General features: G+C 51.6%; 7 protein-coding genes across 7 annotated transcripts; 3 read left to right on the top strand and 4 right to left on the bottom strand.

Annotated features, from left to right (window-relative positions):
- Nucleotides 1-342: 342 nt before the first annotated feature.
- On the top strand, nt 343-4,634 carry BO70DRAFT_373307 (glycoside hydrolase; the record flags this gene model as incomplete). The annotated part of the gene is made up of 5 exons (XM_025544906.1): nt 343-1,187; nt 1,218-3,344; nt 3,402-3,706; nt 3,763-3,856; nt 3,980-4,634. The coding sequence occupies 5 exons, from the start codon at nt 343-345 to the stop codon at nt 4,632-4,634; spliced, it is 4,026 nt and encodes a 1,341-aa protein (XP_025396654.1).
- A 2,941-nt stretch (nt 4,635-7,575) lies between these two features.
- BO70DRAFT_114185 (uncharacterized protein) lies at nt 7,576-9,146 on the top strand. Its single transcript, XM_025537903.1, has 3 exons — nt 7,576-7,599; nt 7,786-8,586; nt 8,652-9,146. The coding sequence occupies exons 2-3, from the start codon at nt 8,026-8,028 to the stop codon at nt 9,105-9,107; spliced, it is 1,017 nt and encodes a 338-aa protein (XP_025396653.1). The 5' UTR covers nt 7,576-7,599; nt 7,786-8,025; the 3' UTR covers nt 9,108-9,146.
- Nucleotides 9,147-9,198: 52 nt separating this feature from the next.
- Nucleotides 9,199-10,281, bottom strand: BO70DRAFT_364759 (isocitrate lyase/PEP mutase family protein). Its single transcript, XM_025543890.1, has one exon. The coding sequence runs from the start codon at nt 10,185-10,187 to the stop codon at nt 9,255-9,257; it is 933 nt and encodes a 310-aa protein (XP_025396652.1). The 5' UTR covers nt 10,188-10,281; the 3' UTR covers nt 9,199-9,254.
- A 66-nt stretch (nt 10,282-10,347) lies between these two features.
- On the bottom strand, nt 10,348-11,606 carry BO70DRAFT_431591 (uncharacterized protein; the record flags this gene model as incomplete). The annotated part of the gene is made up of 3 exons (XM_025548252.1): nt 10,966-11,606; nt 10,748-10,831; nt 10,348-10,443 (listed from the first exon to the last, which is right to left on the bottom strand). The coding sequence occupies exons 1-3, from the start codon at nt 11,593-11,595 to the stop codon at nt 10,348-10,350; spliced, it is 810 nt and encodes a 269-aa protein (XP_025396651.1). The 5' UTR covers nt 11,596-11,606.
- Nucleotides 11,607-13,347: 1,741 nt separating this feature from the next.
- On the top strand, nt 13,348-15,157 carry BO70DRAFT_381756 (uncharacterized protein; the record flags this gene model as incomplete). The annotated part of the gene is made up of 1 exon (XM_025545490.1): nt 13,348-15,157. Exon 1 carries the CDS (start codon nt 13,559-13,561, stop codon nt 15,155-15,157), a length of 1,599 nt encoding a protein of 532 aa, XP_025396650.1. The 5' UTR covers nt 13,348-13,558.
- Nucleotides 15,158-15,654: 497 nt separating this feature from the next.
- Nucleotides 15,655-17,258, bottom strand: BO70DRAFT_413640 (metallophosphoesterase family protein; the record flags this gene model as incomplete). The annotated part of the gene is made up of 4 exons (XM_025547332.1): nt 15,655-16,215; nt 16,274-16,572; nt 16,629-17,065; nt 17,123-17,258. The coding sequence occupies 4 exons, from the start codon at nt 17,256-17,258 to the stop codon at nt 15,840-15,842; spliced, it is 1,248 nt and encodes a 415-aa protein (XP_025396649.1). The 3' UTR covers nt 15,655-15,839.
- Nucleotides 17,259-18,636: 1,378 nt separating this feature from the next.
- Nucleotides 18,637-19,137, bottom strand: BO70DRAFT_399068 (uncharacterized protein; the record flags this gene model as incomplete). Its single annotated transcript, XM_025546843.1, has 2 exons — nt 18,637-18,940; nt 19,013-19,137. The coding sequence occupies 2 exons, from the start codon at nt 19,135-19,137 to the stop codon at nt 18,637-18,639; spliced, it is 429 nt and encodes a 142-aa protein (XP_025396648.1).
- Nucleotides 19,138-21,603: the final 2,466 nt, after the last annotated feature.

The following is a 21,603-nucleotide window of genomic DNA, read 5'->3' as shown; positions in this document are numbered from 1 at the left end:
GATACAACATCAATTTCAGAGCTCGTATGAGCCCCAATATGGTCTACGATATAGGAACAAAGGTCGAATGGCCTGGTCGGAGAGAGTGAGTAGATAAATCGACCCTCTCTCATGAACTCCCCCTCCCTTCGAGCGACATTCATTCCCTACTTTCGACTTCTGACCTCTTCCTGGATAGGGGCAAATGTGTACCTGGGCCTTGGTCTAGGATTCCCTCTCTTCATATTTTTCTTTTGTTCTTTGTCACTCATTCCTCTGGGGACTGCTGCCCATTCTTTTAGGGCATATCCCAAAATGCTGCCCAGCATGATGATCAAGACAGGTTTTTCTGGCCTGCTCTTGATGGCATCGGGTGCCGTTGCAGATAGCCTGAACGCCTCTGCAGCGCTCCAAGCCTATCTGAGTACACACCCCATCAGCACTCGCTCAGCTCCCGCATCTCAATCCACCACCGACCTGGACAGCCTCAAGGCTGCAGTCCTGGCCGGTAATTTCACTCCTTCTCGATCATGGGAATTCTTGCGCGACCCTTGTCCTGGTAGCTGCACGAATCTCGGGACCGACTCGTCCGCCTGGCCGGTCTACTCCAGTGTCAGCCGTCTGTCTCGATGTAACAGCACCATGCTTCTTGATTTTGCCCTCTATACGGACGTGGATCAATCCAGTGGCCATGTCAGCATTCGTGGTTGCAGTGCCGATCTGGTCGCTAGCCTTGAGGGACTCACCGGGAACTCTTCCTGCCCGGTGCCTGGCAACACAACGGCCGTCACTTCGCTGATGGAAATATCCCAAGACAACACCACCGTCCCAGTAGGCAACGCTGCTGACGCTGTAGCAGCGCTGGGAGAGCTTCTAGCCTATGAAACATTGATCCCAAACCGTTGCAACGAGACAATAAATTTTGCCTACTCGGGGGAGACTGCCGTCGGTTTGTACGCGGGCTCCAGTCTCCACAGTCAAAACATCCTCACCACCGTTCTGGTAACTCTGATGGAGTACATTGACCAGAATGGTGCGCCAGGTACCTTGGTGGTTCAGCTCTGTGACGAGCGTAGCGCTCGATACTCCCTGGGGATTATGATAAGCTCTTCGGGAGATCTCTCTGCTACACAATCCGCAGTCCAGACATGGCGGAGCGATAGCTGTGTGAACACGGTCAGTGAGAGCAATCCCTGGGTGAATTTGACGTATTCCGTCCCGACATTGTCCCAACATAGCACAAACTCCAGCAGCCTCTGGGCTCGCCATATGCGGGCCCGCACTAGCGATGACACATGCACCACAGTCCAGGTGGTGTCCGGAGATTCATGTGCCACGCTTGCCACAGAGTGTGGCATCACTGCTGATGAGCTGACTACCTACAACCCGAGCTCCACTCTGTGTTCGACCTTGACCGTGGGCGAATATGTATGTTGCTCGGAGGGGACTCTGCCTGATAATGCTCCCTCCCCCGATGCCGATGACAATTGCTACTCATACCTCGTCGAAAAGGGGGATAGCTGTGACGCACTAGCCACCACATACACGTTGACCGTTGCGGAGATTGAAAGCTACAACAATGACACCTGGGGCTGGATGGGCTGCGATGATCTCCTTGCTGGTGAATACATCTGTCTCAGCTCGGGTTGGCCCCCGATGCCCGCTGTCATCTCCAATGCGGTTTGCGGGCCACAGGTCAACGGGACTGCCACAGTGCCTCATGGAACCGATCTTAGCACCTTGAACGAGTGTCCCCTAAATGCCTGCTGCGACATCTGGGGTCAGTGTGGTATCACGGCCGAGTTCTGTACCCCGACAAACTCCACAACCGGAGCCCCAGGTACCGCGGCCAATGGCACCAACGGCTGTATCTCAAATTGTGGTACGGAGATTGTCCTGGGTGATGCACCCACTGAGCTGTTCAAGATTGGATATTTTGAAGGATACGACACTGATAGGGTATGCATGCGGACGATGATCAGCGATATTGACACCAGCGCATACACCCACATTCACATGTCCTTTGCCACCCTGAATGCTGATTTCTCTTACAATATCTCGTCGATTGAGTCACAGATGGACGATTTCATTCTTCTGGACGGGGTCAAACGCATCATGACAGTCGGTGGATGGAGCTTCTCTACCGACGTCGGCACATACGATATCTTCCGCGAGGCCGTTGGAAGCAGCGACAACCGAGCGACCCTGATCTCAAACACGATCGATTTCCTGGATACCTACGACCTGGATGGTATCGATTGGGACTGGGAGTATCCTGCGGAGCCCGATATTCCGGATATCCCTGCCGACAGTACTGATGATGGTACGAACTTCTTTCTCTTCCTCATGGAGTTGTCTCTCCAGATGGAGATCGATGTCCCGAACAAGACCATCTCAACCACCGCACCTTCGTCCTACTGGTACATGAAGGGCATTCCGATCATGGCAATTAGCGAAGTTGTCGACTACATCGTGCTGATGGCCTACGACTTGCACGGACAGTGGGATTATAACAACACGTATGCCGATCCCGGCTGTCCGGATGGCAGCTGTCTGCGGTCCCATGTGAATTTGACCGAGACTCTAAGCGCCCTATCCATGATCACCAAGGCTGGTGTTGCGTCAAACCAGGTCGCCGTGGGAGTGGCCAGCTATGCCCGATCATTTCAGATGGTGGAGGCGGGCTGCTATGGGCCTGACTGCTTTTTCACGGGCCCTGATTCTGGGGCAGTTCCTGGTCCCTGCACGGACACGGCCGGTTACATCTCCAATGTTGAGCTTGCCGCCATCGCGGAGGAGATGGAAGTATATACATATATTGACGACTCAGCGAACTCGAACATTATGGTCTGGAATGAGACCCAGTGGGCCGGCTACATGGACGATGATATCAAGGCGACTCGCTTCACGTTGTATGAAGAATACAACTTTCTGGGAACTGCCGATTGGGCCATTGACCTTATCGACACCAGTGGTTCATCTTCCGAGGGGTCCGCATGCGAGGTTTACATCGACCCGTCAATCTGGGACGAGGATGAACCATCGGTGACAGCTATCCCGGGCTGTTCCTTGATCTGGCCTCCCCAGCCGCTGAGCACCACAACCACCATCACCTTTCCTGCTTGGACAACGACGATCACTTACACGACCGTTGTGACCGAAACAACCTCCGCCTCCAGCGGGGCAGATGTCACTGCACTGACCTCCCACGTCAGTTACTGGTTCCCCACTGTCATTACCATTGACCCCATCCCAACTACAGCTATTCCTGTGTGGGGTGTCAATCTCCCTAACAGCAGCACCACGGGCACGATCTATTTGACCTCCTCCGTTGAGCCATCTCCGTTCGCTCTGGTGTATACTCCGTAAGTCCCGATTCCCATCCGCGTGATTTGTTAGTACTAGTGACTTACCTTTTTCAGAACCGTTGGAGGCACTACCGTAGTCTCAAGCGCCACAACCACCGCAACTCAGACCTCTGAAGTCTTCATCTGGGGAGATTACACCTACACGGAACCCGGTGTCACCGAAACTCTTGGAGGATCTACAACCGTCATCAGCGGAACAACATTGCCTCCGGTTACCACGACCCTGACGCCTGTCGTGTATCCCAGCACGACAGCCACCACGCACGACACAAAGCTCAACACCAAGACGACACATTGGAAGAGTGGTAAACCTGCCAGTCCGACGGCCACATCAGGATGTGCCGGCTGTGGTACGGGCTGTAAGTATCCTCCATACCTAGGTCTGATGGTAACGTAACTGACCTTTCTGTCACAGGTAAACTGTTCTGCGATTCGAGCTGCCCTACCTGCCCATTCGGTATCGAAACTGACGGCGGTGGTGGCGGCGACAACCCTGACGACGATGACTCGTCTTCAACAACAACCTGCGCCACCACAACCACTACATCCAATTGTGATCTGTACTGCACGATCGCAACCGAGTCCGCCGTCGCTAGCACAGACTGTACTTCGACGCAGTGCTATACTGTAAGCGGATGCGAGGTGACCGCCACGACGAAGACATTCACATCCGCCACGACCGCAGCCTGTCCTGTTGTAACCGCAGGAACGGACCTGTACCTCAACGCGGATGTCTTTGATGGTTGTGCTCCGTGTGCCTGGCACTTTATCCCACTCTACAATGATGATGATGACACCTATGAAGACGACTGGCCCATGCTGTATGAATCCACGTTTGCCTGGCCGTCGATAGACCTCAAGCGTCGTGGAATGGACAGTGATCTGCCCAGAGAGACTGGTGCAGCAATTACCGCTCCTCCTGACGCGATGATCACCCCGGGCCCGAAGATACCTGGAACACCGAAGGCTCATGGCGGCCTGGCCAAGCGAGAGAACAAGCGAGAAACAATCACAAAGGTGGGAGCTTGCGCGATCCCCGACGGCACCACAGTCACCGTACCTGAGTACACACCCGGCATTAGTTGGTTCAACAGTGAGCTTGCTGGGGAGATTGTGGGGACTCAGACTTCGATGCCGCGTTGGTATCATACCACCACGGCGGCTGGGTGTGCGGTGCAGGTTACGCAAGCTGCCATTGCAGATCTCTCTACTGACTTCCAATACGTGGCTACTCTTGACCATGCGTGTAAGTTTCCTGGACCGCGTCATCTAGTACTGCGGTGCTAACATCAGAGTCTAGGGGAGATGGGTTGGCTGAAGGACTTCTTCTCCACGATGTTCACGGGCAAGAGCACTAGTCCATTTTCTTGCGACCAGGTGGATGAGATTTTCTTTGGGTGTGGAAATCGCCTGCAGAGTGTAAGTTGATCACCTTTGACCGAGCCGGCAAAAGGAGGACCCCGAGGCCAGGTTTTCATTCCTGAAATACCGACCACAAAGCTCACTGGTATAGATTTACAATGCAATCGCCTCCGATGACAACTTCCAGTTCATTGGCATCAGCCAGGCCCTCAATCGAATGAAAGCCAGGGTACTTTTTATGAAATCAACGCTTGAATGGAGAGTAATGGACTAACCGCTGGCACACAGATCTCCAAAATGGACTTTAGCGGAAAGGCCTTCACCAAGATGACCACTGGCAACGGACTGGTCAAGGCCAACACGGCGTGGTATAATGGCGCCAACGAAAAGCCCAAGGACCCGAAAACGCAAGGCGCGCGAACCAAGTTCCGCAATCAAATGGAGTTGCTCTGGGAAATGACTGCCTCTTGCATTCTGGTTACGGACACCGACATCAACGACTACACGATGGTCACTAATGCTCGGATCTATAACAAGATGTTGGTTCCCCGTTCTTCCACCTCAGTGGCCGAGTCACCAGGGCCAGATGCTAATTCAATCCTTCAGGCTGGCTCTTGACAACTGGATCACAGCCAATCTAGGAGACACGTACTCGACCAGCACGACCACCCAATTTGCCGTCCAGTTCAAGACCTTCATGAATACCTACTCGGGGATAACAACCACGGTTGAAGCGCTGATAGATACCCTTGTGTCAGTCATGGACGTCGAGGTCGGCTACCTGGATACGATTGCGGGCAACTCCGGCATGGAAAACGCCCTTACAGAGGCAGCGTCACTGAAAACGGGCTACGAGAAGCTGAAATCCGACTATGGGCTGTCCAGCGGATCCGGGACCAATGTCTGTGGGACCCCACTCACCTTTGACTTCACCGAGGACGCCGACCCAGTGTTGAAGAGAGATCTTGACGATACAGAAGCCTCTGCGTGCACGATCACCTTGGCCCCAACCTCAACGGCCACTCCGCTGTGCGTGGAAGCTCAAGACCCCGACTCGGGCACCGATGGCCTGTGGTGTTCCTGCTCCGGGGCGTCTGGTCTCATAACCACCATGATTGGCAGCGATCCCTGTGGATACACGGCGCTCCCCTCGAGCACCTCGACCAACAAATACCCCTACACCTTCACCGACTCCCTCGGCGACAAGATCGCATGCGCCTCCGAGACCGTGAAGACCAGCGATGGGACAACGACCACCGAGTGTGCGGGATCCAAGACCACAATCTCCATTGACTACGCCAACAACCCCTACCCGTATAAATTCACCGAGCTCAATAGCATGACCCTCGAGTGTGCCTCCGAGACGGTCATGGTTGTCGCCGGGTACACCATCACCGAGTGCGTGGGTAGTCGCACCACCGTCGGTGTCACGGCGGCGCCCACCACCTCCACAACAACAGAGAAGACGTCGACCAAGACGACAACCAGCGCTACATCGACACAGTCGTTCAGTTCCTGGTGTATTGGGCACAATTACTATATCTGTGTCGAAGCGTACGCTTTGACCTGCCCGGTCCGCTGTGACGATGACGATCTGATCGCTCGCCAGGATTGCATGAATCAATGCACGGATAGCAATGGTCGGGACTGTCAGATTTGGTGTAATTAGAGTTATTTAGGAAGGATAAGAGTGTTATGTTCTTTTGGTTTTGTCTGTTTCCAGGTAGAGGGGAGCCTCCGGGGGTTGAGTCACACCTCGCGGCTGCGGTTACTGTCGGCGCCGGGAACTGGTCGGTCGGCTGCAACCCTAAGTGTCAGGCTTTTCGCGGAGGAACTTGGGGAGGGGAAGAGGGGATTTATTTCCTCTCAATAATCAGATCTTGCCAACAATAGAACTTAGCTATGTAGGGACAGTATGACCGAAGAGATGAGCCGGTGACCTGAATGAGAGCTGGGGAGTAGGTACGGCAGGTTTCAGGGGAGAGCCCACGAGACTCCTAGGGACTCCACCTGCCAAGACAGTGAATAAGAGCATCTGATTATCCGAGGAAAGAAAAGCCACAGGGTTGGGACTCTAAGTGACAGGAATAAATACCATAGGGGAATTCGGCTTAGGTAGTAAAGCACTTTGTTTTGTTTCCGAGTGACTTTGTCTTCCCCCTTTCTTTCCATCTTCAAGTAAGGTTGTTTGATGATACTTCTCGAGGAAGGCCATTCATGGTGGCCCACTTCCGTTGAGGACTGACTTTTATTACGGTGCTCTGACCATTGTTATCAACAGGTGATTGATTACCAGGGTGGATACTTATACGTGGGCGGAACAGGCTATATATAGTCCGTCCAACCCACCCGCCACCTGCTTCCGCTCAACTGAGTCAATCCCAGATTTTCCAACATAACCAGCATATCACGATGCCTGACCACCGCTCCAACAACTCCCCTCTGCAGAAACCGAAGAAACAAAACAAACATTTGGACCGGGAGCTTTACACGGGCACGTACGCCCCGCCCCCTATCTTTCCAGCCGAGATATGGAGGTCTATTTTAAAACTTGTAAGGTTGTATCATAGGATCTGACAAGCCTTTTCTAACTGCCACCTACATAGCTTGGTTGGACCGATCGGAAATCCCTCAAAGAAGCCAGGCTGACCCAGCATGGACTGTCCGAGATCGCAACTAATGTTCTTTTTCACACCATTCGGTTGGAGCTTGACGGTCGGAAATGGTACCGAGAACAATGGGCAGAGCTTTATAGGTTAGCGAGTATCTGGAATTCTGTGAGAGTTATTGTCGTTACGGGCAAAACCCCCATTCAGAGTCCGTTTCCCGACGAGGAGATTGCTGCTCTACTGCATATGATTAGATCATCGAAAGATCTTCAGAGTTTATAGTAAGTTCTGCCTGCCTAATCCCGAGATGCACCGTCACTATGACGTCCTCATCGTTATTTCAATTATCTGACTATTTCAGTTGGAGACATCAAAGATATATGCCAGGGCTTATGCTGCGTAGGGTACATGAGTGGTGTCCGGAGGTGGCAGTACATATTGCCAGCTCTAAAATCTGTGTGATCCAGCAAGTGCGCCCCAAGTCTAAAGGACACGCACCGCCACCCCAGTTCCAGTGCATCCGCTCTATCACGGCACAGTGGAACTCCGAAGACATCAAACGAAGCCCAACGTCACCAGCGAACGTATCCCATCCGGCCGGATTAAAGGATATCATATGCGGAAGCCCCAATCTGCAGACTTTCAAGCTCCTCGCACATCAGCCTTCGCAAGACTATTGGGATTTCAGTCCGCGCTACATTGATGGGATGGTTCATCTCAAGGAAGGTGACATGCTGCCAAGATTAGAGCACCTCCACCTTTACAAAATAGCATTTTGCCCTAGTCAAAGTGCACTGTGGTCGGCTAACCTCCAGTGGGAATTGCTAAAGTCCTTATCGTTGGTGAATGTTGATTGGACGCACCTACTCCCGAAGATCACAGGTCGTCTTGACAACCTCGAGTCACTTGAGATGGCAATGTGCGACTGTTCTCCTCACTCATGGTATCACAACTTGCCACAATTAGCTTCTGCCCATGAATATAAGAATCGTGCGCGCCCGTTACAGTCCTTTTTGGGGGCTCTGCCTCCGCTAAGGAAGTTCATTGGCTATGACCTTCCCCAAGAAACAATATCGGTTTTGACAAAGCACCATGGAAACTCCCTGCAGCACCTGAGATTCCGGAGCCCTGGTAGAATGCACCTGGATGTGCAAAACCCCCACAATGCTTTTCCGCCGAGCATTGCGAACTTGGATGACTTGCCCACCCGGTTTCCGCACCTGCGGTCTCTAGGGTTGGACATTGATTGGGAGGACACGAAGCACATGGTAAGTAAGAAGTATTTTATCTCTGATTATTACATCTGGAGCTAACAATTTGTCGTCATGACCAGGCGGACGATATCATTGCGCCATTTCGTCAATTCAGCCATCTGTGGCATCTAGAGATAAATCTCCCGGACATTAGCCATGAGTGCAAACTATGGCGTTGCTACCAACTCAGCGATTATGAATGCAAGATGATTATTCAGTCAATCCATTCGAGTGTCCCCGGAATTATCTCTATCCACCTCAAACTGGGAGAATGGGAGGTATTCAAGCATTCCCCACGTCATAGGATTCCAGATGAGAGACCAATGTATATTGGTGAAGTTGGTAGCTCTGGCTATGTTCGCGTTAACAAGATCTTGTCTCCGGCACATGAGAGCGGCCCTTTTCGACCCCGCATTCAATCCGGCGATTTATATCGAAGTGGTTTAGCATCAAGGGCAATCAAAGCTCCGGGACTCATGGATGATGATCGATCATCAGTTTTGGGGTATGATATGGGCTGGGGGATCATTCCATGATGTGCTCGAACACTACCCCACAGTTTATTTAGATTCCTTGGTCTTTTTTTTGCAAATGAATTTCTTGATATAATCATTGATCAGCTAATACTGTAGACTCCATGCCTTAAAGATGACACTCTAGTCACAATAAACCCACATAATCCCTTACACCCCATTCTCAAACGCACTCCCTCCAGCCCTCTTATCAAACGCCAATGAGTCCCCCAACCTCACAACATCATAGAACCCCTTGACCCCCATCCTCTTCTGAAACTCACTAACCTCATTCCTCCTCTCCACTCTCAACCTCCTCAACGCCCTACTCGCCTCCTCCACAATCGGCCCCAAACACACCCCCGGAAAAATCACAATGCGAAATCCCAACTCCCTCGCCTCATCCGCACTCAAATCCGGGGTGATCCCACCGGCAACCATATTCAACAACACCGGGGTGGGTGCCAAATCCCGACAAACTCTCCCACACTGCTCGAGACTGGTCATGCCCTCCAAAAACGCCACGTCCGCACCAACCTCCACAGCTTTCTTCAGTCTCCCAACAGCAGCCTCATACCCGAGACTCTGCAACGAATCCGTCCTCGCAATAAGCACGATATCCGACCCCGGCCACACTTCTCTCTGCTCCTCTCTCGCCATAACCGCCGCCCGGATACGGGCGAGATACTCCTCCTCACTAACCAGCTCCTTCCCAGAGAGATGTCCACACCGCTTCGTAACAACCTGGTCTTCGAGATGCATCCCCGCCACCCCGGCGGTCATGTACGCCTGTACGGTCCGCGCGACCATCAGCGGGCCACCGTACCCTGTATCCGCGTCGGCGATGACGGGGACCGTGCGGTCCAGCGAGGCGATCATGCGTGCGTTCTCGACCATGTCGTTCAGGGTCGTTAGACCGAGATCGGGTGCGCCGAGGCGAGTCGCGGCTGTGCCCGCGCCAGTCATGTAGAGGTGCGTGAAGCCTTCGTTTAAGGCGATGCGCGCGGTGAGGCCATCGTAGACACCCGGACAGATCAGTGTTTGGGTGGGGTCGGAGAGGTGGGACCGCAGGCGGGCGGCGGCGGAGAGGGGGACGGGGTCCATTTTGGGGGGTTGGCGAGGGTAGAGGTGTGGTGAGTGAGTGATTCTGTTCCTTGGAAGATATATTTAAGGGCGAAGGTGTCTCCAATGGCGGCTGATTTGATAGCAATGACATGAATATGATGTCAAACGGTGATTATATGCGGTCTAGTCGACAACTGGTCTAGCCGAGAACTCGGCGAATTCGGAGATCGGTGGCAGCATGGGTTCCCCGCTTGGCGGATACGACGGAGCATTTTCGCTGTTCGCTTGCCGAGTTCTTGGATGGTAAGCTTACTTTGTGTTACGGTGTGGAGAGTGACCGTTTGATGAGCAGTTTTACATGTGAGGAGATACACTCCATCCTATCGGAGATATGTGGTTTAGCTTGTATAAACGGGCTACATGAAGCGGTTATCACCACACCAGTAATATATAACCCTCTCGAGCGCTCAAACGACAAGGAGAATTAACTATGGACCAGGTACTAAAATCTGCAACCCGATGGAGTGATCCGACTCCGTCAAGAAATCACCCAGAAAAGAGAGTAGCTGCTCAGCATCTCCGAGCAGCGCAGAGTTTACAATATCGTCGTCCATCTCATTCGGCATCATGACCGTCGTGCTATCACTACTTTGCTCAAGATACGGGTCCGTCTGGCCGTTGAACTCGCGTGCTCAGCACCAGAAACAGTCGTAGAAGATCCCTATCGACTGTTAGGCAAAGTCAATACAAATCCGCTCCGATTGTGAAAAAAAAGCTTACCCCTCGCGTCCGAATCCGCACAGCCAAACTATTATACGACCCGTCTCTTCCGCTTGAACGTCTGCGGACTCCGCCACAGCTGCGTGAGCACGCCCGCCGTCCGCCCATTCAGATCATTATTGCGGATCATCCGGCGCTTGAGAACATGAATAGACGAGAAATACTCTCGCTCGCCGACCGTCAAATCGACCTGATCGGGCAGATCACTCCACGTTACCCGGAGGATGGCGCTCGCGGGCATGTTAAGCGTGCGGTATACGGACTCGGAGGTATACATGGCATAGTCGGTCGCTTGGTCTACCGAGGCGATGGAATTGATGAGCGAGCATGCGAGGTCGTACATTTCTATCAGCCGGGCGCGTCGGAGGAGTCCGTCGTCCTCGTAGAAGTGGAATGCGCGGATGTGAAGGCGTGCGCCTGAGACGAGGAGGCTTCCTGCATCTTGTGCGGACCGGATGCTTGACAGTGAAGGGAAGGCCATACTAATATGTCCATCTGCTTGTTGACCGAGCTCTACGAGTGTATCATCGAAAACATCGGCAATTGTGGAAATACAGCTCTTTGCGAACCGGTAGGCTTCGCACATGAGGGTGGCAACACCGTCCGTCAACACGGCCTGGATTCGTTGGGCCCAGAAGACTGAAGGACCAAGGGAAATCAATAGCATCCTGTTGCTGCAGTCTCGGAGATCTAAGGCGTCGGTGACAATCGATGGTTGCAAGCCATTGCAGATGTTTGTCCTGTCTGGTTAGCAGGGATAGGATGGCAATATCGGGTGGGTCACCGAAATTGACAAACTATCTTGCAGCAGGACCACAACGACGCCCGAGAGCAACTTCGCGTCGGGCTTTGAGCGATCCGGGTCGTGAAATCTTGCTTCCGCTCGAAGAAATGGAGGCCGTGTTGCACGGCTAATTGCATTGCCAGGAGGGGCACGGATCGGAGACCATGACATCCATTGGAAACGGCCAAGTACATAGTAGCAGGAAGCTCTGAATCAGAGCGATATAATTATGGGACTTTGCGATTGATTGCATTGTGAGTGAGGTGACTCGAGGGCCGAGGGTTATATCTCATGATGCGGTAGCTCCATACCCTTGAACCAGCTTTTATGTTCCTGATAGAGTCCGGCAGCTCCCATCTCCGAGAGCTCGGACATCTGTGCACGGTCGTGCCGAGTCGTTGGGGAATACGACTTGCCGAATCATCGGTTTACCCAGTGGCGGGCGACTATGCGGGGAGAAGCTATCCCCGCAATCCACGGCCAGCCCTCATCGACCCCGGATCCCGGTGCTCTCCATAACCTGGCCGAATATTCGGTCGCGGATTTTGAGGCGGGATTCGGATCGGAATTCTGTTGTCACGATTGTTGGATGCACATACCGACAAGCGGCATAAATACCAGGGAGGCATTGATCAGTGGGAATGCATTTTCCCAGCTCAGACTGACTTCCACATTCAACACTCCATCCAAGACAACCCTACTTTCATCGTCCACAATGACGGTCATCACAGACCAAGAAGCCCTCCGTGACCGATACGTTGCGACCGGAAGCATCTGGACACCAGCACTGGAACGTATCCTTCAAGCCGACCCATCCTACTTCGCAGCCTAACTAAAGGAGCACGAAGCGCCATTCAAGAAGGAAACTCTCCCGCGCAAACTCCAATATATACTGATCCTCGCGGCCGACGCGAGCCCCCGTACCGAGTATGTCCCGGAAATCCGTGCGGGGTCCCGTTGTTGTACGAAGTTCTTGCCGAGGAGGGCTTGCCGGTGCAAGCGCACAGCCCGTCCAATGAATCGAGTACGCGACAGCTGAAACTGAAGGATGATTTTACCGTCACGCGTGGATACTGGCATGGTGCTTATCAATCCCAGCTAGGCTCATAAACAGAGGGGAACGGAAACGGAAGGCCGTCATATCGGCTCGCCAGAAAGAAAACCGCAGCCTCGCAGAAGATGCTCCACCTAACCAGGCCGTCCGTCCACTTCAACAAATGCATGTGCTGCTACTGATGCAATCATTCGCTCTGTTCTTGGGCAAATTAGCCCTTCAGTCAGCCAGTGGTATTTACGCAAGATACCCAAGGCAACTGGAGAATCCAGCCTATACGTCGTCCCCAATATCGCTGACTGGTATGGGCAAAAGCTAACGCCACAAGGAATTCGCCGCAAAGAACCATCATGTCTAAGTCGAAGAATAGGAGTTCTCCGGCGGTGTTGTTGATCTTGGGAGAGGAACTCCACTGGGAGAACATTTCGCCAAAGGAGAACTCCCCCTCTTGGTCGTCCCACATACGGCTGGGGTGTATGCAGCCAATTGAAATCTCATGGCACAAGGAATTCGCGGACAAGAACCATCAAATATTGCCTCCATGGTAGAAGGTGTCCTACAGGATCTCTATCCTGACAAGGGAAGCTCCGAAAAGTGACAGCTGAGACCAAATCTATAAGGAGCACTCCGCAGGTAGTCGGCAGAAACTCAACATATGTCCCAGACCCAGTATCCAGGATATAAAAGCACACGTCACCCTCCTTGTCCAAGATGAAAACTCCCTCTCACCATCAACTCTTGTCGTCTCAACATTTTCAGCAAGCCTCGTGGTAACTAGGATACTCGAACACCATGGAGTTCAACAACAGCATGCAGTCAGACAGCAACGTGGGGTCGGAAGAGAACAACATTCAGTCAGACCAAAACATTGACTTCGACAACAGCCACGAGTTCGACAGCATCATGCAGTTGGAGAATATGATGCAGTTGGAGAGCATTGAGTTTGACAACAACAGGGACTCAGACGACAGCGTGGAGTCAGACAGGTCAAGAGTGTCTGCATCTCCCTACCCTAATTATTCGGCACCGATTTCCTTCCTTCAGTCGCACATCTCAAAAGTTCTGAAGGACGCTGGAGTGCCATGTTTCCTGTGGGACGAATCGGCATTCGCCATCTACTGCTTGGGGCAGCCGACCGCGAAGACTTTAAGCTGGGTAATTCCAGATGCCTATATCCACGATGCCGCCGCAGCCCTGTTGCTGGCCAAGTTTCAATATCCTCTGGAACTTTTCTATGACGATTTTGTGATGGTACCAGACTACCACCTTGAGATCCCAAGGAAGATGGAGTTGGATAAGCGTCCAGAAATCCTCCTCTACCAGAAGACACGAGTTTGTTGGAGCTTTCCGGATCCCCCAATGGGCCGTCCCGGACGAAATGCCACGTACTACACGTTGACCTCTGACACACGGTTCTATAGCCCATACGACCCTGAGGATAGAGACATCAAGGAAGACCGGCCGATTGTGATCGTCGACAAGCAGGACCCTTTCCTGCGACAAGTCGACCCAGGCACACATATCCCCATCGATGTCGAGGAACTCCGGTTCCCGCATCTCATAGATCGCTCGTTCAGACGGCGTTATAATACGGACAAACATTTCAAAGACGCCTACCTAGCAAAGCCTTTTTGGTATGCTCGACTTGCGCCAGACAATAGCCCGAACATGTTGTACCCCCCGGTCCATGTGACGATTCTCAAGCCGGAGAGATGTTTGGAGGCGATCCTCTTGCTTCTGCTTCGAAACTACGGCTATTTGAACTCGGCCGTCGACTGGGACGCCAAGATTGAGCGCGTAGTGCGTTTGTGCCTCGAAACGGACAAGCCCCCGTACCTGCGGTTGGATCAGATCCAGGAACCGTTCCGGGAGTACTTCTCGCGGATGATTGATCCCGATTATGTTTTCGTCATTACCGAAGGCGGCATCTGTCAGGATGTAGTTTATCTTCGAGCTCTACATCAGGTGCTGAGGGCTACAGCGCAGCTTCCACCTCCGGGGGATGATCCTTTCCCTCGGGCTTCTGTTGAACCGATGATGACCGGCGATCTGGACGCTATCTTCCAGAGGCTCAAGATCTCACCCGGTCTCGACATCGACCCTCCAGAAGACAGCAGATCTGCAGAAGGCCTTGCATCTCCACAGGACAGCACCCTTCCTGACGCTGATGATGAGGAGGAAGAAGGACAAGGAGAAGAAGAAGAAGAAGCAGAAGAAGAAGGAGGAGAAACAGACATCTTCGACGCAAACCAATGCTTGCCCCACGACAAGCTGGTGGATCTCCTCAATACCGACCGTGTCAAAGCAAAGATAGCAGCGAATGAGAAACAGTGGAGGATTGGCAGGAACTTTTACTCAAGATCCGTGTCTGACGCAGAGTCTGATCTGTAATTGTCATCAGGTATCCACAGGGCTCGTTTTTTTCAATATTTTCTTCGGAAAATATTGTTTTTTTTTTCAGTCCTTGAATGCTGGGGTATCCGGATGACTATTCTTGGTTTAATTTTGCTTTTTCGAATTGAATGTGAAATGATTTCATGTCCTCATCTCCATGATCCATGATCGAAATTCGTAGCCTGGCGTATGTCTTTGATTGTACTTCGCACCCCTCCCCGACGCAATGATAAAACTGGAAATGCTTCGAATTCTCCAATCAATGGAGGGTTGTGGTCCAGCGACACCCCCAGTCTCCCCAACGGCTACTCATAGACCTGAGGTTATTAGCGGCGGACGGGAACTGTAACGAGAAGGGCAATAGGTGTCCCCAGACTAGACCTGAAATGACTATTTCTAGCATGTTAACGCTAGAAGCAGTAAACATGAACTGTTTTGATTAAACCCCGCCTTAAAACTTGGTACAGATAGTAAGTTCCGAGACCTCGCCAGTACGATCTTGTGCCCAGTCGGGTCTGGCGTCTGCTGCGTGGTCGCGTTCGCCTACTAGCGAGGCGCGCCCATTTTCTGCCTTTTTATTTCTTCCTCTCCACCATCGAGTGGTTAGTATGCCAGCAAGCTTGCTCCCTTTCCTCCCTGCATGCCTGATGAGACGTCGGCCTCCAGATCCAATCCAAGTCTACAAGCGGAAGGGGAAACAAAAAATCAAGAATAGACAAAGCGCCGCCGAATATAAACTCGGAACAACGTGGAGGCTGTCTGCCGCACCAGTAGCCTCGCCCCGCCTGGGCTCCATATGTTTCGGAAGGGGGTGGTATTCATCCTCCCCGAATGTTGAGTTAAGCGTGACATTTTCGGTCACCATGCCATCGTCCAGTCGAATCCATGAAATCACCTCCTCTGTGAGAGTGTCTTTGTTAAGAAAGATTTGTCTTGCACCTCGGGCCAGGTTTCCGTATCCCCCGTATCCGGTATTGCGCCCATAGCATACGGGGATTCCGATATAATCAAATCCTCCACCCCTGACATAGTTGGTGTCTTTCCAGTTAAAATACCTGGATATAATGTTTAGCAGGTGGGCTCACCAGGAGGAAATACTTATGTCAACCTCACCAGTCATTATCATGGTCATGACCGCTGAAGACACCCAAAAGACTATTCGCTTTCCCCAATGCTCTCATGAGATCGTCATCATGCGGCCTCACCGGCGAGTCGCCATACATGGCACCTTGGTTTGTGACATCCTCTCCATTGATGCCTGGCTTCCTGCTAGGGCTAATCCCTGGCCTCTTTTGGAAGTCTCTTGCCCCAGTGATGGGGATGTGAAAGAAAGCAAGTGACGGGATGGTCTTGTTGTATTGGTTGTTGAGTTTGAGGCGTGTTGATTGGAACCAAGCAATAGCCTGAGCCATCTAGAGAGTTAGAACAAACGGTATTCGGATTGAGGAGTCACGATGGCCAAACTTACCACATAATCAACCCAGTCCCTGTTATCACCTCCTCCCCTACTGTCGAAAAACCACAAGATCAGTTCTGGAGTGTCGAGGTCCCCAGATGCTGGAAAGACCAGTAGGTAGTAATTGGAGACTCCTGCTTCGGGGTTCAGGGGGAGCATGTCCTGGGTCAGACTTCTGCTGTAAGCTTTCTCCCTTACAAATAGCTTTGGGGTACTTGAAAAAGACTCGTTATCATGATTTCCGTATGTTGTAGCCCGCGGCAGACCTGTATCATTTATCGGTGCGAGGATTTGATCCAGGTATGACGTAGCGTTGTCGGAGGCCAAGCCATAGCCTGATATAAGATCTCTATTAAGCACGACTAACTGGGAACTCTCATGTTCGAGCACCTTTCTGACTACATCAGCAGTCCTCTTGTCCCTTGCTGGGCCCTCGAGAGTGTCCGGATCTGGGGAAGTCAGTCATGTCAGAGGTTATAGCTTTTAGCACACTTTGCACAACCTACTCTCGCCAAGATGAAGATCCGAGAATACAGTGATTTGAAAGGTACCATCCTCGGCAAATCGCAGGGTGCTATCCTCACTCGACTGAGATTGAGGACTCCCTGCCTGCCTGTTCGCACCCGGTGGTCCGAATGCCATTGTCGGTTTGCTAATAAAAAAAATCAAGTTTGGAAGATAGTGGGAGTCAATCCTGAAAATCTCGAAATATATCGTTTCGGTGAAATTTGATGTTTTGTAGGATGGAATATGACATTAGAACATCTTACATTGCCTCTTTGCGGGGGTTAAAACAGGTTCCAGATACATGCACCCTTGCCCTTGCTTAATTCGGGGACTTGGGGACGAAGGGCATGGCGGTGACACAGTCTCAAGACCCTGCAAGTCACAGGCAGCGGACTTTGGTCGGTTGCTATGGAGAAAAGTCAAATGAGGCTTGAAGATGGCTTCTTCAAATCTATGGGCTTTACAAGGTAAGAGCTCTTTCCTTGGCCTCCCAAATCTGAATCCTGGACTTTCTGCTTCTTGCGTTACCCGGTGACGTGAGTATCTGGATCTGCCAATGGTGATGTTTGTCTGACATACAAGCGGGGAGGTCTCGGCCGCAGCGTCCCCCTTGCTTGATACTCCCGAAGGCCGACCGGGCTCAGGATCCGTTGTCAGATCCCCGCAGCATTTGGTGGCAAATACTGCAATATTTGGTGAAGTACAAATCACCTCATCATACGGTGAATACCAGTGGAGTTGATGAGACTGAGTAGCTGCACGGCGGGAACAACCCATGCAGGCCATGCAAATGGTCTCTCGCAACGCCAAAACACAGAAACAACAGCACCGCGGAGCTAGCCCCTGTAAGGCATATACTACGCAATCATCTCCGACCCCGTGGTATAAGAATGACACTAGTCCAAATACCTTGGCTTTATAATGGTTTGGCTGTAGCCAGGCGGGTGTGGCTGTATCGCCCCCCTTCTTGAAACAGAGGCCAAAGATGGCATTAAAATAAAGATTGGGAGTGAGAGTGACAGAGTCGAGGGATCTGGAGGAACACAGTGACAGACAGAATATTCACCACTCAGATCTTGTAGTGGACATCGATGTAGATCAATACAGTAAGGCTTATCCTGAAAGTGAAAGGACAATATATTGGATCTCATAAAAGTCTTCCGCACGGGTGCTATAGCCGCCCTTCTGCCATGGTCCTTTCTTCCCATCCTCTACAGCTTTTAGAAAAGCGATTTTTATCGCTCCCAAGAACACGTATATACAGTTTCAGTATCCTTACTTGGGTTTACTCTCGATCCAAGAATATATGGAAAAATCACAATTTCAGGATACGGAATGACACAGATAAGCAACCTTCGCAGCTAACGGTTCATCCAGTAGTAACCAGCTGGACATCCCAAGCTACAAATAAATGGCAAGTATAACCGAGTCCAGGGCTCGAACAGCCCACTGGCCATACTCCGATCGTATCAAATATCAGAGCAGGGGGCGCATGACCATCACAAGAAACCCTTTAGCTGAGCTTCCAGACAAGGTAAAGGAAGTCTCCACCCCGACCCTTGTTGATATCAGTGGAATACGCGTCGAAGCCGAGCGACTGGACAGTTCCAAAGTCAACACTGTCCTTGCGGCGAAGGAGGCGGATTTCAGTGATCTTCTTGTCACCGTCGCGTTCAAGTCTCAGGTATCGGTAGTCACCGCCCGCACCATGAGCAAGGTCCTTGTAGCTGGAATCCGCGTTTGCCTGGATGATTATGCGGACGTTGGAGACTGCGTTAGATTCATTGGATTGCCACTTTGGAGACAGCCAGACGTAGCTGATGACAGAGAGAAATGTATTAGCACCTGGGCCATATATGTAGAGATCCCAAAGCGAGGTGTTGTCTTACTCTCCACCTTGTCCCGCGTTGATGTCTCCGCCGTTTTGGTCAACGGTGTGAATAGCGTCAGAGGGCTCCGAACTGGTGTTTTTGCCCCAGGTGACCTGGACAGAAGTATCAGCATAGGATTCCATTTATGAAAATAGTTGTTACTTGCATCAATTCCGCTAAGGTAAGACATGTTGCTTGAGAAGAAAGGTAATGAGCTGTTCTTGGTTGCTGGCTTTCTGTCTGATTGTAGTCTTAGACTGAGTTGATTGTCTGAAATTGAGCTGCTGGTTTTCTTGGCTGAACAGGTGTCAAGGACGTGACTTTTATATTGTAATTCTCCATAGCAGCCACGATGTTGTCATTAGACGGCTCCATGGCAACTGACGACAGTCAGAAAATGACGTCAAGAGATCATGCTCTCCGTAAACGGCACAATTGTGCCAGCCTATCCCTGTCTGCGTAGGCAGTTAAAAAGTCAATATGATTATTTGCATGCACCTGGTGCGACTAATGACTGGATCAGCCAGCCACAGCATAAATTCCCTGAGGGTGAGCACAGGTATCGTGAATACCCCCTTTAGAGTCGTTGTACCTCAGAAGCCATGTGCATTATCAAGAATAATCATTTGAATCATCTTCCTGTCCATGCAAAACCACTGAAGTGTTTATTGAGGCGGGGGCTCGGATGGGGGACATAACACGGCTGGGCCAGTATCTAACGCCAGGTCCTATTACCCCGCATGATACTTACTACTTTTGAAAGCATTGTTACTTGCAGGGTTGCATAAATGTACCCCACCTGATGATGCCTTAGTACATCTGCTTTGTGTGGGAATGGTATACCCTGCAGAGTATTCCTGCATTAGCTCCAGCGGCTTTTTCCGTGATCCAAGGTTCCACAGCGCAGTTGACTCTTCCTGGGATACAAGATCGCGAATAATGACTCGGATGGCGCAGTGTAGGTGATCAAACTGCGTAGTCTGGGTCCGAGCTTAAATTCCTGGTGCTCGTCGTGGAAACGTCCTGTGTCGAAGTTAGTGCGGGTGATAATAAGGTTTCGTCAGTTGGTTGGACAATCGAATCGTGTAATCTGAAGATCGAAGTTGCTTACTATCAATGTGAGACTGGATATAGGGAAGGGCTGAATTAGATCCTTGGCTGAAGGCCAACTTCTTCTTACTCCTCGCTAGAGCAGGGTATACCTGCAAGTCAAATTCAAGGATTCTTGTCATTTTGGTAAGCCAGTCCTATAATCGGGTTGTACTTTAAGACAAAGATAATTTGTAGAAGGATCAAGTGTGATGATTACCGCTTGTCAAGCTGAAATGATACGAGTTTTGGGTGAGTGACAGGGGGAATTTCTCATCCTGCTTAAAGTATAATCACCCTAGCGGCAGAGTGGCATAACCAGCTGGATCACCCGAGCAGCACTTACCCGAATTCCGCCCGCGTTCCAGGCCCGGGGCATGCGAGGGGTGTGCGGCAAACCTTGGCTGACCCTTATCGGGGATTGTGTGTTTGGTCGCTGCTCCGAGAGGCCCTCGAAGGCAGGACTCCCCGGCATGTCCGTCCGCTCTGCTGACATATGTTGTTGCTCTTGGCAGATGAAGGGGAACTTGCATAGAAGAGAGGGTGCAATATGCTTACGCTCGTTGTCCATCTTAACGGCTGATATTGCAGACAGGAGCCAAAGCAAACAGTGAATGGATTTACTGTGTAACTTACTCCTCAGCCCTTGATGACCAATCAGAATTTCACGTACATATAGTCCCCACAGAAAGTATCCCGCCTTCCGTCCCGATTCTGCGACGCGTATGACTGATATTGGCTATTCGATGACACGGTGCGCAGAATACAAAAACCCTAGCAGCCCAAATCACCGCAGACTCCGCGCATCCCTGAGCACTGCAGGTCGGAGAAGATACCCAACATACATAAGAAACACGTCCGGGATCCCGCGGGCTAGTCGGTCTTTTTCTCAATCTGCAGAATTGCTTCCGTCATAGCCGGATAGCTTAGTCTACATAGGTATAGCCTGATGGTACATAGCCAAACCCGACTGGTTTTCAACCGCCCAAGTAGACGGTAAACGGTATGTGTAACCACTCAAACAAGGCTATCCTGGATCCCAAAATAAAGACCTATCCTACCCCTCTTCTACCTAGGTAAGCGTTTCATCATGGCGAATGAGAGGTCTCATGACCAATCAACCCTTCGAAGACAAACAAGGATACAGCCATGCGACGGTATATCTCGGCTCGAATTCCCCTGTCAGGCCCGTCATGGCTTTATTCACTCCGCATGAAAGCCCGCAACGCACGTACCTTTAACCGCCTACTAGGCAGTGGAGTTTGTTATGAAACCCCACCAACCCCGGGTGGCGTCGCAGTCGACCGAAATTGCAATACCCTGGTTACCCCTCCAGGCTCCAGTGCTACCTGACAGCTGAGCTTCAAACAGCTAGAAACGGAACTTGCACCTATGACTTGGCAGGATGCAGTTGTCCGATGGACACTTTCGGCGACACCGATCTCGTTCCGTGCGTTCCCCTCAGACCTCCGCATCTCTACGGATCTCCACGGCAGGGGGGTTGAGACCCCACAATTGCC

The sequence above is a fragment of the Aspergillus heteromorphus genome (assembly GCF_003184545.1).
Source record: "Aspergillus heteromorphus CBS 117.55 chromosome Unknown BO70scaffold_25, whole genome shotgun sequence".
Lineage (NCBI taxonomy): Eukaryota > Fungi > Ascomycota > Eurotiomycetes > Eurotiales > Aspergillaceae > Aspergillus > Aspergillus heteromorphus.
The sequence above is the reverse complement of the archived record's forward strand: the minus strand, read 5'-3'. Positions and strand labels throughout refer to the sequence as shown.

Excerpts from the sequence above, each read along its gene's own strand:
- BO70DRAFT_114185 (XM_025537903.1), top strand. The coding sequence starts at position 8,026 with ATGGTTCATCTCAAGGAAGGTGACATGCTGCCAAGATTAGAGCACCTC. Across the intron at positions 8,587-8,651 it reads GGGAGGACACGAAGCACATG|GCGGACGATATCATTGCGCC; the intron begins GTAAGTAAGAAG and ends CGTCATGACCAG.
- BO70DRAFT_364759 (XM_025543890.1), bottom strand. The coding sequence starts at position 10,187 with ATGGACCCCGTCCCCCTCTCCGCCGCCGCCCGCCTGCGGTCCCACCTC.